Source organism: Callorhinchus milii, unplaced genomic scaffold, assembly GCF_018977255.1.
Source record: "Callorhinchus milii isolate IMCB2004 unplaced genomic scaffold, IMCB_Cmil_1.0 Scaffold2, whole genome shotgun sequence".
Lineage (NCBI taxonomy): Eukaryota > Metazoa > Chordata > Chondrichthyes > Chimaeriformes > Callorhinchidae > Callorhinchus > Callorhinchus milii.
The window spans coordinates 61,984,236-62,000,703 of NW_024704743.1; the positions used below are offsets into that span (position 1 = coordinate 61,984,236).

General features: G+C 43.6%; 1 protein-coding gene across 1 annotated transcript; it reads right to left on the minus strand.

Annotated features, from left to right (window-relative positions):
* Positions 1 to 765: 765 nt before the first annotated feature.
* Positions 766 to 14,008, minus strand: LOC121852913 (versican core protein-like). Its single transcript, XM_042346977.1, has 9 exons — positions 14,004 to 14,008; positions 13,211 to 13,305; positions 5,445 to 8,705; positions 4,358 to 4,583; positions 3,507 to 3,637; positions 3,205 to 3,364; positions 2,681 to 2,820; positions 1,152 to 1,286; positions 766 to 782 (listed from the first exon to the last, which is right to left on the minus strand). The coding sequence occupies exons 1-9, from the start codon at positions 14,006 to 14,008 to the stop codon at positions 766 to 768; spliced, it is 4,170 nt and encodes a 1,389-aa protein (XP_042202911.1).
* Positions 14,009 to 16,468: the final 2,460 nt, after the last annotated feature.

Here is a 16,468-nt window from a genome sequence, read left to right on the forward strand (position 1 = left end):
TTTCAATAATTATTCTGAGCTGAAATTAGAATTGTCGGTTAAAAATATAATATAATATAGATATCAGCCTGGTTCAGTCGGTAGCTCTTGCCTCTGAGTTGGAAGCTTGTGGATTCAAGCCCCACTTTGGGACTTTGAGCTCATAGTCTACGCTGACACCCCAGGGGCTACTGCATTATGAATGATCTCATCTTCAGTTGAGGCATTAAACTGAGGTCTCATCTGCATGTTTGGGTGGATGTTAAAAATAGAGAGCTTGTGCCCTGGCCAACAAATCTCCAGATAAAATTGTTCATTCACTTCATAGCTTTGCGGACATTGCTGTATGCAAGTCTCACCATTCACTACAAAAACAGTCATTGAACTGTACAATAAATCATGTGAAGTGCTCTGAGACATTTCATGATAAGAATCTAAATCTAATGCAAGAATTATTATTTTTATTAGGAATATAGCATTAAATTGCTGCATTCAATGGCAGGTAAAGACCGACCTGAATTCAGCATAATTTGAGCACAGACACCTAGTATAACAAACTATTTATCTTCATTCTTATATCTAATTGTTGATCCATGAATATTATTTGCCTACAAATCATATGTTTTGCCGACATGTTAAAGAGCTATATCAAATGCATGAGCTATAATTGTTATAATTTAAATGGAAAAAATCACAGAGGTGATAAAGGTCATACAATACAATGAAGCCCAGGACATGATCTTCAGTGCAGACACTAAGCAAAGCTAACACATTGACCACATGCACTTATGAATAATAGAATCCTATTGTAAGTGCGATATTAAGTCATTATAATTAAGGACAAGCAGGATATCAGCCCCAAGTCCTGGGTCAACACCTGGCTCAAAGCTGCTGCGTTTGCCTAACAAACAGTCACCATCACTTTACAATATATCCCGTGAAACGCTTTGAGACGTCTCAATGATGTGTTTAGGCGCTGTATCAAACGTAAGGATTATTATTGTTATTAAATATCATATCCTCTAATTCAGACCCAACTGATTTTCTCCAGTTACTATTTGTAAAAATCCACCATTTCTGGCTCATTGCAATCACAATTTAGCAATGCATGATTTTGTTGAGAGTTGGTCTATTATTAAAATTAAAATAAAGCACAATAGAGAATGACTGACCTGTTGTCGGGTCAGAGACCATGTCACATTCTACAGGGAACGCATCCACTCCACCCTCTGTGCCATCGGGGTCCACAATGAAGAGGCCAGACTCCAGGACACCTGCACTCTTCAAGGCTGCACAAGACTCCCCAACTGTGTCAAGTCCAAAATATCAGGGTAAGCTGTCAGCAATAACTTTCCATCCTACTGTTATCCCTATAAACATCCCTACCGCCCCATGAATTGCTGGACCCCCGCCAACCCATGTGAAAATCAAAATTGTGCTAACTTGTGTACATTTTAATGATGATTGATGATATTGTGATGAATGGGAATGAAAACTCTTCAACTGAGCCCTGTGTGTAATTGTGACTTACAATGTTAGGAGCCTAGAAGGAGGCCATTCAGCCCATCTTGTCTGAGAGGGGAGGAAGCTTCCCCCCTGGAGCTGCAAACTCTAACCAAACTCTCACCTCTGAACAGCAAAGAGGGAATATGTCAAACAGACAATCTAGAGAGGTGCGGGAGGCCAATAGTGCCAACCAATTCCTGATGGAATTAGATAAGTGTTTGGTGAAAAATTCAATTGAAGTGTGAGAGTTTAGAGGAGTAATCTGGCATTCTGTTCATTTTGGAGCCAACCAGGGAGACCACAGTGAACCTTTCTGGTCCTAGGCATTCCAATGTTACTATTACTAATCTCCTGCTTTTCCCACACCCTTTAGTATTATTAATGGATAGCATGGTCCCAGCTGGAAAACCAGCAGGAAAGCCTACCAGACAGTGCTATCAATAGCAAGCTATATGGTTTTAGCTGGTTAGACCCCAGCAGTACCCCAACACCTACTCTGGGATCCCCAACCCTTAGCTCTTGCCAATCTGCGTCTATCACTTTCCGGAATTAGGTAAACAGGGACTTGTCCTCCAGGGAGAGATTGTGCATTCCATTCCAGACACTGGCAATTTCTATATGTAGGTGACATACTATGTGGAACTATCAGTCCGGTTTGGACACTCTTCTATATGTATTAGACATCTACTGACCCCCCACAAAAAATCAAAAAACTAAGCAGTTTTCTGTGTTATTCAATATTGTATTCAAATTCAAATTACAAAATCACTACTGCATCTTCTACTGCACAGCATATAAAACAAAACTAAAATCAGGAACTTGGGATTCCACCCGAAACTTTATCTTGTCTTTCAAATGCTGATGGATCATGCTTATACTTCAGTTTTCCACATTTAACAACAACAATTTTGAATTTATATAGTGCTCTTCATGCAGGATAGTCTCAGCCGCTTTCCTCTTCCTTTCCAAGACTTTCCTCTTCAACCCTGTGCCTATTGTCACTTCTCATTTCTCCCCAGCTTGGAGTTAAGCTCCACTATGATTCAGGCTCTGAGACGCTGCTCTGTGTGAAGTGCACTGTATAAATGCTAGTTAGTGTTCTTGTTGGTATTTCCTCCTTGATCCCAATTCAGTTAATGACCATCTACTGAATGGTAAAGATTGGAAATCTGGGGCAAGCTGCAGGTTAACTCACCCTGGCAGATCACTGCTGCACGTTTATTGGATGTACATTTGCCAGTCCGTCTGATATCACAGTTCTGCAGGATCTTCTCATCTCCCTTGCATTTAGCGTAAGATACAGCTAGTGGGGTGCCTCGCTCACTCACCTTAATCCTGTGGTAAGGACAGAAACACACTCATTACACCCACTGCCATCGAATCCCCTTCTTCTCAAACTGCCTTACAGCATAACATGCTCTATAATAACCAATTGCATATGTCAAGGTCTTGTTTCCATTGAGAAAGCAAGCCTTTATATTTAGGGAGGTAAGGAATGGCAATCCTGGGAACAAATTGTTTTTCCACATTTTGCTCCCAATGTCATTATGAAATAATTCCAGGTCAGGTACAGCACAGGCTGAGAGTAGGGAAATCTTTCTCTAGTCTACTCTAGTAAGACACCTTCACCCAACCTTAACAGAACACCCAGTGAAGCATGTCCAAAGTTTTAGGTAACTCCATACCCAACTCAATACCTAATCAAGATGAAGTACTTACCTTGTGGCTAAAGCAGGCCCAGTAAAGCCAAGCTGATGACACACCACTTTGGCATCGCTGCTGCCCCACTGTTTAGCACATATTCCTCCCCACTTCCCATCAAATTCAACTTCTACCAGGCCGCTATACATACTCCTTCCCCCAACCAGACGTGTCTGACCTATAGATGGTGGAGAGAGTGAAATAGTCAACATGTCACTGATTTGGGGTTCTACTAACTTGATCAAAAGCAATAGTTGACAAAGTGCAAAACAAATTCATGTCAAATGTTATAATTGATCAGACTGGGTGCTCACCGTTACCTGATGGGATGCGAAATGTGTTGAATTGAGCTGAAAACCCCTCCAGTTCCACTGAGGAGTCGGATTGCATGACGATGGTCATGGTATTGGATGACGTCTGGAGCGTTGCTGGAACTTCCGATCCACAGAACCTGAGTCAATGAGGCGGTGCAATAAAAATCAGCAAGTCATTGGTAGGCAGTGCTCTCATGTAAGTAACCAGAAGAAAGGCCATTTGATCCAGCAATCACATTCCAGTAGTAAAGCAGAATACCCTATTGTAGATTCCACTCCACACCCTCAATTTCCTAGGGTAAAGCTCCACATAAATGCTCCCTATTCCAGAACATCTCCTCACTGATAACCGGTAAAACAAGAAAAGCTATTCATATGAAAGTATATGAACCAGGTCTGTACTAGTCACGAACCAGACATGAGCCAGATGTATAAACAGATCTGACCCGAACACAAATCAGACACGAGTCGGAACTGTACCAGGTCTGAACTAAATGTTTACCAAATGAGACCATGACATCACTGAATTAACTGTAACAGTTTCATCCCACTGTTTGTTTAGCAGTGAGAAAAGAAACTTTCTGTCTGCCCAGATTCCAGAATATTTTTGGTAACAAGTTTAGGAAATGGTTAGCAGCTGAGGGCACATGTAAACTATTCATTCACATTGCCTGCTTTGATCTTGATTCACATAATTCAATAAATTAATTTCCTCAAATCTCTCATAACTAACAATCATTTCCTGTATATATTGCTATCATGTTATAGCACAGTCATTCCATTTTGTGTACGTCAGAAATGACTTTATCTCCTCATCGATCTTGATTATATTTACATTCATATTTACCCATTATTACCTGCCCATCTCCACTTTGTTGGGTCCTTTGCCATCATAGACAATCACATAGTCATACTTGCATGTCCTATGTCTTTCAATTGACATGACAGTAAATTCCAATTGAACAAGGTCTTCAGGAAGAGCTTCGATGACCCAAATGCAATCCATGTCACTGGGGTAGGATTGTGGATATCCTGGAGACTGAAAGGTTCCTGCAGTTCCTTTCGGCACATCACCACATGAATCTGAATCAGGAAGCACAATGCACTGCATATTTCCTTCACTTGTTGCCAAACATCATGTACAAATTACAGTATGTAACCATACAAAAACAATAAAATTACATTTATAAAGCGCCTTTCACCTCAGGAGGATGTCCCAAGGCACTGAAGAGTCAGGGATCAGGACCCAAGCATGGGGGGGATAGAGTTGGGATGAGAGAGGGCAGAGAAGTAGGAGGGCCTTCCACATCAGGAGGATATTCTAAAGCTCTGGGATGTCCCAAGGCATTGAACTAGATGCATTGTTAATGCTTGCTGACAGAAATGCAATAAAATATATGTACAAAACGTTGTCTATACGTTTCATTCTACTGTGACCAAAATATGCTATGAAATATTGTCCTAAAATGCTTGTAAGATCTTTTCAATAGTTTGTGCCATTTTTGTAAGCAAATAAAGGAAGAAAGCTTTGCCTTACGTTGAGACAAAGACATGTGTAACAGGATAGAGGAGAAATCTGGGACTTGGTAAGAATTCACATACATGTATAAATATCCTTGGGGAGTATGAGGATTGAAGTTTGTTAAATCAATTGAAATCCTACAAAATAAATTATAAACTCAAAGGATGCTTTTACATCCTATAAGATATAAGTGGAATAATCTTGATCTGAATCACTACTCTTAAATTGAATTTTTATTTCTATTTCCATGATTAAAATTTAAATGAATAACTGGTGAATAACCTGTTTTAAAAAGATTAACTGTCTCACGAATGATTATCAATTTTAAGTGCTTTTACTTATGAGAATAATACAATGGAGACAAAAGTTCATGGGTTTACCAATACGAATTGTTGAGGGTCTCCTCTGAGCAATGCACTTACCTAAAGTCACGAATGAGAAAGCAGGTGGTGATGCAGAAGTTTTTTCTGTTGATATTCCAGTGGTAGCAACAGGAGAAGATAATGTAGCTGGCAGATGAAGCTGTAATGATCTTTCTGTTGCAAGAGTTTGCATAGAACCTAGACTTGCAGAGGAGGAAGTCTCTGTGATGTTCACAAAACCTGTTGAAGCTGATGACGAAGAAATCTGAACATTTATCAAAGGTGGGATAGAGTGCTGAGTAGATTCCACTTTTGATAAGGGCGAGCCTTCGGTGCCTGTTACTGGGGCTGGGAGATGTGTGTGACTTCTGGTGGATGTGCCTGAAAAGTCAGTCCTGCCACCTAAAAATGAGCTTTGCTCCAACGAGCTGTGTGCACTGTGGCTGAAAGGCTTCCCTGACATACCAGGAACAGTTGTGACTTCCTGGAGTGTACTATTACCGTTGTATATCAGGAATGGGACTTTATCATCTGTTGGGACTGTGTTGTTTGCACTTAAATCATTCTTGTTGGTTATTGCACTGGCAGAGCTTTGATTCTCTCCCTGAGATGTGATGGATTGCAGCACCTCAGCTATGGGCTGTACAAACAGCTGATTATTGTGGTCTTTCTTTAATGTTCCTTGTTTGGCTCTCTCTGTGCTCACAGTATTTTGCAGTTTGATAACATCCACACTGGGTGTAGTTAGTTCTGCGTCAGATACTGTAGATTCTGAGATATGATTTTCACTGTTTGTGTGTTGCAAAGAGATGTTTAAATCACTGGTTATATCTGACATAACTGAGCTATCAGCAATTACAGCTGCTCCAGATGTATGATCTATACTGTGTGTAACTGGCTGCTCCGTATTCATTTCGATAGCAGTGACAACCTGTCCACCCATCTCTGTACTGACTCTTACATCTAGTCTTGTGTCCTCTGGAATCAATTCAGACTGTCTGATATCATCAATTGCTCCAGATTCATATGGCTCTTTCTCATCATCTAAAGTCATGTGTGATTTTGTTCCCAGTTGGTCTACATTAGAAATTGCTTCTTGTGAAATATCTTTTACATTGACTGTCACAAGTTCTTCATTTCTACCTGAAGTGATGGTCTCTGGAAAAGCTATGGCATTGTGGCTGGATATGCCCAGCTGTATTTTGCTCTCTGGTGTTGGTGTTGCAAGTGTGTGCACTTGTATCGCAACTGTCCTGTAATCACTTTCTGTCCCTGAAAGGATTGTATCATCTCTGCCGGTTGTACTAAGCTGAACTGTACCATGATATCCTTGCATCTTCTCTGACAGATGTACTGTGTCCTCTACTCTCAGTGCTTCAGGCTGCAAATGATTCCTCGTAGGAGGTGTTTCTGGCAAAGCTGCATTGTTTGTGGTCAACATGACCGACTGTACATTTGTATCTACACTGGGTGAAAGTGTCAGAAGATCCTCACTGGGTGTCCAGACTGTTGTTAAAAGCTTTGACTCATCTCTATCAATTACATTGAATTTCCTCTTAGTATTATGATCCTCTATTTGAACGGATAAATCTGATGGGTCATTTTCCATCATTTCAGTGCTATTATTCTCCAGCAGTAACCCTGAAACTGGATTGTTGGTTTCTTTCTGTGTCTCTTCATTTTGATACCTTGTATTATTTGAATCTATTGAAGACAACTGTGCTGATCTATTTAAAGAGTATTCTTGGGGTGTTAACCCAGACAGGTAATGTGGATCCCTTTGGTGATAAATATCTTGCTCTGAAGGTATTGTTTTTTCTGCAAACACAATGACAGATGAAGATACATTTTCTGCAGTTTCTACTGTGGTTGTCACTGGTTTTGATGATTCATCACCATCTTCTTTTGAAACTGTAATTGCAGAGGTTTGGGACAAAAACATCTGTTTTCCTGTCACATCTGGTTCTGGTTGCACTGTTGAACCAGTAATCACAGTCTTAGCGACAAACCTTGTAGACCCATGAATTACTGCGGAGAAAGGAGCCACAGTAAACCCTGGGGGACTTGGATCTCCTGACAAAAAATGCTCTGATATTTCCTCAGTAAATGCTATGGCCATAAATCCATCAAAACTCTCTTCTTTGACTTCAGTTAAAAGCATTGCTTTACTGTCAGTGAATAAAAATCTGTCTGTGCGGTCCGACTGAGTAGTGCTTTGGAGGCTGTTTGAAAGATCTGGGCTTCTCTGTTTTTTCTCGACATTGCTAATGTTAGCTGGTTGTGTTGGTCTGGCTTTACTAGTAGGAGTTTGTGTAAGAAGCTGAGGTTTGGCAGCTGTCACCTCATCGTTCCTTTGGGGGTTGGTCCCCCCATCAGGATCAGCCCTGACATCAAGTGAAACCATAGACAGTTTAAGGACCTCATGTTCTGAAACACGATCTGCTGTAACAGCCCATAAGCTTTTAGCAGTTGTGTCCCCAGTCACATTCCTGATTTGCAACAACTCTTCATTTATTTCAGGGGATGTTATATTAGCATCAGTTGTGTTTTTTGCAGCAGAGTAATCTTCACTGTTTGTCATTCCAGAGTTTGCCCTATTTGATGTTAACTGAGTCTCTTCCATTGAACTAATCTTGCCGCTTTCCTTTGAGACTAAAGAATGTTTCCAAGTGTCAGGATATTCCGTTGTAAATCCTTTCACTGACTTTTCAATACTTTTCATTGCTGAATTGTTGACAGGCGAGAAAATGGAAGACAATGTAAAATTCATGGTGTTTAACTGTGTTAATATTTCTGAGCCAGAGAGATGTTTTGTGTTGTGAGCGGTTACTATATTTGGAAACTGAATTACTTTCTCTTTATATTCATGAGTTCTGGGCAGATTTCGTTCAGGCACCATTGGTTCCTTAGATCCACTCTTCCATGAGGTAGGTAGCACTGAATACAATGACAGATTTTCTGTTCTGTCTCTGGGAGTGTTACCTTCCAACACCATTGACTCATTAAAAACAGAATGGTCATCCTCACGTTTATAACAATACACATCCCAATTTTCCAGCAGGTTTTTCCTGATTCCATATGATATGATGCCAACTCTGTTTTGACCACAGTTCCAGTTTCTGTGTATCCTGGGGTAAGCAACCTCTCTCTCTGAGATCCAGCCTGCTCTGCACTCCTCCAGTCCAGCCAGATAGGCCACGTGTAACTGATCTCTGGTTGCCAGCGTAGCCCCAAAGTCTCGTTTACAAGCCAGCTTAGCACTGGGAAAAGTGAGAGAATATCGAATCCGCTGATCATAATGAAACACACCACTGACACGTCCTAGGAAAAAGAGAGCATACAGTGGTTTCTAAGAATTGGAAATGAGATAAACAAGAGCTTCAGTTTGATATGTCTCTGAAGAACACTTACTGTCTTTACTTTCTCATCTTTCCGTTTCATGGTCAATTGGAATCAGTGTGATTGCCTGAGCATGTGCACATCTGCAGTATTATTTTGTAAGATAGATTTTTCATTTCATGAAACGTTACCTATGAAATTACATTTTTAAAGATCAGATTTTGTTTTAGAATTCTATTCTAAAGAATAGTTTTCTATTTAACAGCTTGTTCAACGTTGTATATCCAGATGTGAAACATGTTCAGGGTCTCAAGTGACCACACTCATCCCACGAGTGAGAAACAGCCTAAAAACATGTGAAGGATGAAATATATTGGCAAATATATTATGTTCCAGGTCAGGCACCTGCCCCCCCACCCTTCAACTAGCCTACTCTTTAGAGTGGAGATTCACAATTTTCAAAGCTTCAACTCATAACCTAAATGCCTAATGGCAGATATTAACCCATACAATGCTCTTGTTCTTGTGTAGGTTCATATAAGTTCACAAAAAAATTTATTTACAATTCAATTCAAATTTACACTTATACAACAATGAGATATATCTATTATACATATATATATATATAAAAAAAGTATATCGCAAGCGAGAGGACACGGTTTTGATTCCCGGGCAAGGCAAAACCTAAGGCAAGTTTCATTACTCAACATGCCTCAGTTTACCTAACATCAAGTAGGAACCCGGTTGTTGTTAGTCGATTGTCAGATCACTTTCCGGAGTAATAAGCCCTTCAAAAATAATAATAAATTGGTCACTCAATCCACGGCCGTTTATGCAACACTGCTGTGCACAATGTGTATCAAATGCAAGGATTATTATTATAACGTTTTTCACTTCAAGAGGATGTCCCAAGGTGCTGCATAGTCTAAGATTTGCACCCAAGCTGGAGTTAGGGACCGGGGGATGGGGGGGACAAGGAGAATGGAGTAGGGAAAGCGCATTTCAATGGCAAATGGGTAAGACATATGTTTAGACAAATAATTATACTGTAGTGTTTTAGGTTAATACCTTACTGATGAAAAAGTAATTGGATGCTGTAACTGTAATACTGAATGCAACAAAGATGGCGCATAATATTTATCCATGTGTTTTCTATTAAAAATCCTGGCTTGGCAGCTCTATAATTACACACTATGTATTACATTACTATGTATGGAACATCGGTGAACAATGCTACCTACACACTTCTACTGTAAATTACAGAGGAAATCACCTTTTCATCACAATGAGAAGCATTCATATGACGATCACAATTTTTCAATTTTGCTGAAACATTGTTCATTCAAAGTAGGTATAACGCATACAACCACTCCATTCCCTCCCCGATTCAGTGACTGTCCTAATAACTCCATCTGGATAGCCTCCAGCTTGTCCCAAGAGACAGCACAGGGCTTTCAAAGTGGGCACTTAAAAGGGGCCTCTCACTAATCAGCAGTTCATCGGGCCATGTGTTTCAGTCCCACTATTAAAGGTTCACCATTAAACACAGCTCAATATCACTGCATATTCCACATCACAAAATCATCATCTTTAATGTCCACAAATAGTTGGATGTTAAAGATCCCATGCCATTTTCGTAAAGAGAAGGGAACTTTTTCCCGGTGTCTTAGCCAACAATCCTCAAATAAAAAAAAAGTCACTCGCTCTGTAAGATTATATTCATGATGTTTAATGTTTTTTAAGGCTTTTAATTAATCTTTATGTACGTTTAGAATGTAACCTACCCATCATCCTTTAATAAGGTTTGTTTGATTTAATAACTAGCTTAGCAGGGGTTAAAAGTAGCTTTGCTGGAAGTGCTGAGGTTAGTTTCTGATTACATTTCATATTTTCCTGGGAAGATGTTCACTCTACTGAGATAATGAGCAATCGGGTCCTAAGAACAATGGACCACAGAAAGAAAAGGCTGCAGCCTCAGCCACCTGCCTATCTCAAGGCTGAGAGACAAGCAGGCTGTGGGAGGCTGCCCAGAACTTGTCCATATCTCTATCTGTGTAAAGTAGCCTGCGAAGGGTGGGGGCTATCCCTGTGACAAGGGGAGATGGAGTTAGAAACACACAAAAGAAAGACGTAACTGTGAAATAGTTGGAGTTATGTTGAGGGTCAGCGCACCCGGCTCCGCGACCCTATCACCCCCACCCTCGCCCGACTCCACTGGCTTCCCATCACACAGAGGATACAGTTCAAGATCCTGGTCCTCACTTTCAAAGTCCGCTATGGCTTTGCTCCCCCCTACCTGTCCGACCTCCTAACCAACTACCAACCTGCCCGCGCTCTCTGTTCAATGGGCTCCAGTCTGTTTCACTTCCCCTGACTTGCCCGACCCACCATTGGTGCGCAGACCTTCAACCACTCACTCACCCTTTGGAACTCCATCCAACAGTCCCTCCGCCTTGCCCCCTCCCTTGCCTCCTTCAAGATCCTCCTCTTCGACTGTGCCTTCAGTCATCCTCCTTCCCCCCCCAGCCTCCCACCCCTGCCCTCCAGCCTCCCCGATCCTGATCCCCAGCTCTGGTCCGAAACATTGATTGTCCAGGTCCTTGATGTTTAAAACATCCTTCTGACGTGATAAGGTGCTATATCAAATGCAAGGAATGTGATTATTATGTTTTTTGCAAATGTTATGCTGCAATAAGAAAATTAGGTAATCAACATTACTGTTTATATGCCAAAAGAAAAGATAAATTAACTGAGATCACGATTAAAGGCGGGTTCTGCTTAGAACTCCCGGAACACAGCTATCTCACTGCTGTGAGATTCTTCATTTGATCTAGTGTCTTATCACATCATCAAGACATCTCAAATTGCTTCACAGGATTTACTGTAAAGTGGAGTGACTCTATTTTAGGGGCAAACCTAAAGCAGCAGCTGAACTGCACGCAGCAATGTCCCACATACAGTTCTGAAGTGAATGATTATTTGTTTATTGGGGCGGTGAAGGGGAATCAGCTGGGTGCGTGACACATGGAAACCCATCCCCAGGCTTAAGAGCATCCAAACCAAACTGAGAATTTCATGTATCCCACCTAAACATGGAAATCCCAGAGATAGATTGTTGGACTGGAATGCGCACTCTCTCCCTGGAGGGACACATCCTGCTTACTTGATTCTGGAAAGTATTAGGTGCGGGTTGGCAAGAGCCAAGGCTTGGAGACGCCAGAGTGTGTGTTGGGGTACTGCTGGAGACTAACCAGCTGAAACCGCATAACTTGCCATTGATATTGCTGTCTGGCAAGCTTTCCCGCTGCTTGGACCACCTTACCCATGAGAGTTAACAGGAGCTGTGTGGGATGACTGTCCTTACAAGTCCCACCAATAAGCCAGGTTGGCTGTGCTGTCACCAGCGGGGGCCCTGGAGCGTCACCAGCGGGGGCCCTGGAGGGTCACCAGCGGGGGCCCTGGAGGGTCACCAGCGGGGGCCCTGGAGGGTCACCAGCGGGGCCCTGGAGGGTCACCAGCGAGGGCCCTGGAGGGTCACCAGCGAGGGCCCTGGAGGGTCACCAGCGGGGCCCTGGAGGGTCACCAGCGGGGGCCCTGGAGGGTCACCAGCGGGGGCCCTGGAGGGTCACCAGCGGGGGCCCTGGAGGGTCACCAGCGAGGGCCCTGGAGGGTCACCAGCGAGGGCCCTGGAGGGTCACCAGCGGGGGCCCTGGAGGGTCACCAGCGGGGGCCCTGGAGGGTCACCAGCGGGGGCCCTGGAGGGTCACCAGCGGGGGCCTGGAGGGTCACCAGCAGGGGCCCTGGAGGGTCACCAGCGGGGGCCCTGGAGGGTCACCAGCGGGGGCCCTGGAGGGTCACCAGCGGGCCCCTGGAGGGTCACCAGCGGGGGCCCTGGAGGGTCACCAGCGGGGGCCCTGGAGCGTCACCAGCGGGGGCCCTGGAGCGTCACCAGCGGGGGCCCTGGAGCGTCACCAGCGGGGGCCCTGGAGCGTCACCAGCGGGGCCCTGGAGCGTCACCAGCGGGGGCCCTGGAGCGTCACCAGCGGGGGCCCTGGAGCGTCACCAGCGGGGGCCCTGGAGCGTCACCAGCGGGGGCCCTGGAGCGTCACCAGCGGGGGCCCTGGAGCGTCACCAGCGGGGGCCCTGGAGCGTCACCAGCGGGGGCCCTGGAGTGCCTCTGAGGACTGGCTGGATTCTGCTATTTTGTTGGCAAGCCAGTTACCTTGCAGCCAGTTCAGCTGTAAGGAGACACCGCTTGTCCCCTCCCAGGAGGATAGTTTAATAATGTAACAGTCATTACATCACCCCCAGAGGTGCTCTGCAGGTTTCACATTGGTGAATTAACGTTAGGTTCCCCGCCCAGGGCTTAGACATTTGTAAATATGGGGGTCTGCAATGATATGGGAAATAGGGAAACAGGGCATGTTATCTGGGATCTGAGAAACTGCTGTGTTATTTATAATCTTACCCAAAGCTAATGCACTTACTGCTCAGGTAGAACTCGGAGCTCAGCCCCTGGGTGTCAGCGCAGTCAATCCCCAGCCACAGCTCCAGCTCCAGCACAGCCAGAAACACAAGCATCCTAAAGAGACACAGGCATTGCGTTAACATCACCACAGAGTCAGTGTGGCTCCACGCGTAAAGTACAACCAGAGACACATCTGGAGAGAGAGATTTCTCGCCATCGCTTGTCCTAACGTGGGGACGAAATGTGGGGATGTGTGTTCCCCAAAGCTGAGCCGTCACTGACCTGTCAGGAAAGGGCATCTGAGGTGCAGGAGACGCCAGCAAGTCAGAGCTGATCCCTCCTCTGTCTCTGGTGATGTGTGGAAGTGAAGGCAGTGAAGGCAGTTTGAGGAAATTCCCAGCTTCAGCAGAGGGATCACCATCTGATGGGAGTCAGGCTGCCTGTGCTCAACCAGACTCCTTAAGTGCTGACAGCCGGAAGCTGCTCACTTCAATGACATAGCCCTCAGTGGCCTGTGGCTGACCAAAGGGATATAACATGATAAGTGTGTGTCCCAGTTGATAGTAACAAATACCAGTGTTTAAAGTGGATATTTACTAAATGTTTCCTGTTCAGTAACTGCCTATTTTCTATATTGCTAAGAAAGGCGATTGCTGCTAAACTCTTAAATATAGAGCAACACTGGGGTTCAAACAACAAGGCCTTTAATAAAGTCAGCTTCTAAATTGAGGCTTTTTTTTAAAGGATCCTAAATGAATGTAACAAATCATTAAGAGTTTCTCAAAGTGAATGTAAAGTTAGTGACTGCTCACGCCATCTCCTGTCTTATTTCCCCACTTTTCCCCACTTAGGAACATGCATGGTGTAAGGTTTCTTTTGGCCCCGATTTCATTTTGTGATTTTAATTCAATGCAGTTAGCTCCAAAACAAATCACCCAAAGGCCTGGGCTCCATTTACAACAACAACAACAACAAAATTACATTTGTATAGTGCCTTTCATGTTGGGAGGACATCCTAAGGCGCTGGACAGTCAGAGTTTCGGACCCGAGCTGAGAGTCGGGATTGGGGAGGATGGAGGGCAAGGGGGAAAGGAGGGTGATCGAAAGCACAGTTGAAGAGGAGCGTCTTGAGATGGGTCTTGAAGGAGGCAGGGGACGTGAAGCAGGTCAAAGCCTACTGAGTGGAGGTAGCGGGCAAGATGGTAGGGGGTTAGAATGTCACACAGGTGGTGGGGAGCAAAACCATGGACAGCTTTGAAGATAAAGACCAGGATGTTGCACTGTATCCTCTGTGGGATGGGAAGCCAGTGGAGTTGGTTGAGGATGGGGGTGATAGGGTCACGGAGCCTGGTGCGGGAGAGGACCTGGGCTCCAGTTCTGGATGATCTGAGACCTATGGAAGAGATGGGGAGTCTGACAAGCAAGGAGTTTGCATAATCAAGCCTCAATGTTAAGTGGATATGAAGATTTCGGCAGCTTGCGGTGTGAGACAGTGGTGGAGCCGGGCGACGTTGCGGAGGTGGGGGAAGGCAGAGCGGGTCATGGCATGGATGTGGGATAGAAAGGATAGTTGAGGATCAAACAAGATGCCAAGGTTCTGGATTTGCTTCGTGAGGTGGAGTGTGCAACCATGGATGGTGATGCTGTCAGCGCCTGAGGTGAGGAGGTGCTGACGGGAGCCAATCAGGAGAGCCTCGGTCTTGTTGACGTTCAACTGAAGAAAGTTAGCTCTCATCCAGAACTTGATGTCCGACAGACATTCTGTCAGGTCAGCAGTGGTCCTGGAGTCAAGGGTGGAGGCAGAGATGCACAGTTGGATGTCATCCGCATACATGTGAAAGTTGACCCCATGTTTAATGCAATTTCCAAAGCATTTCATTCATTCATTCATTCATTCATTCATTCATACATCTATGGTTTTAATCATTTCACCAGGGAGAAATGACACCTTTCTTAACAATGAGCAATCTGTTTCACTCCACAAATACACGGTCAATCCACTTTACAGTGTATCCTGTGAAGTGCTTTGAAACGTCTCAATGACTCAAATGTAAGGATTATTAATGTAGAAAATAAGCAGTTACAATGCAGGAAACATTTAGTAAACATCCATTTTAAATACTTGTCTGTTACGTAACTGGGACACTTTTAGTAATATCCCTTCCTTTGTCCACAAAACACACAGTCACTCCATTTTACAGTAAATCCTGTGAAGGACTTTGGGATGTCTTGATGTGAAAGGCACGATAACAATATAAGGATTATTACGTAATAATAATAATAATCCTTGCATTTGACACAGCGCTTTTCAAGTCTTCTCGACATTTCAATACAGTATTACTATTCAGAACGAGCATTCTGGGTTTGGCAAATTTTTGAATTCAGCCTTAACTTTGAAGCCAGTTTTCTTTAGTTCTTAAAAGAAACATAAATAAACTAGCTTCAAAGTTAATACTGTATTTAAGGATTTGCATGCTCTGAAATACTGCATCAATAGAGACCGAGGTGGAATTTCTCTTAACCTATGAGTAATTACACCATTTCTACTTTGAATGATGCATTTGATATAATAACAATATCATACTTCTTTTTGATAGAGTTGCCGAAACAACTCAAAGTGCTTCACAGGATTTACTGTAAAGTGTGGTGACTGTATATTTAAGATAATTAGTTTGTAAAATGACCTGAGTGCACAAGTCTTGTCTGTGCAAAATCACCACAAGAGAAGCTATTGGCCAGAGAACCTACTGGCTCATCCATTTGGTCAAATACGTGAAGTGAACATTTACAGTTCCTGCACTTCATCTACAATAATAACAATCCTTGCGTTGGGTTTGTGTCAGCCTGATTTAGTTGGTATTAAGGGGTGCAAACCCGTGATTTCGGGAGAACCATTACTATATGGGATCCCAGGAATAGTGGTACTGGTATTCCTCAAATCCTAGGATTCTAGCTCCTAGTTGATTAGTCAGAAGGTTGTGGGTTCAATTCCCACGTCAGGACTTAGAATCATAGAATCTAAGATGACTCTCCAAAGCAGTGCTGGGCATGTGCTGTAATGTTGGAGGGTCCCTCCTTCAGATGAGGCCTGAAACCGAAGTCCCGTCTCCCTGATCAGGAGGATATTAAAGATCCCATGATGCTATTCGAAAAGAAAAAGGCATTTCCCCCAGTGTCCTGGCCAATAATCCCCGAAATAAAATTGATCATTCACTTCATGGCTGTTTGTGGGATATTGCTATGTGCAAATTGGATCCCATGTTCTCTTCATTTTACA

Excerpts from the sequence above, each read along its gene's own strand:
- LOC121852913 (XM_042346977.1), bottom strand. Across the intron at positions 8,706-13,210 it reads CTCCGAGTTCTACCTGAGCA|GACGTGTCAGTGGTGTGTTT; the intron begins GTAAGTGCATTA and ends TCTTTTTCCTAG. Across the intron at positions 3,638-4,357 it reads AACAAAGTGGAGATGGGCAG|GTTCTGTGGATCGGAAGTTC; the intron begins GTAATAATGGGT and ends TCATTGACTCAG.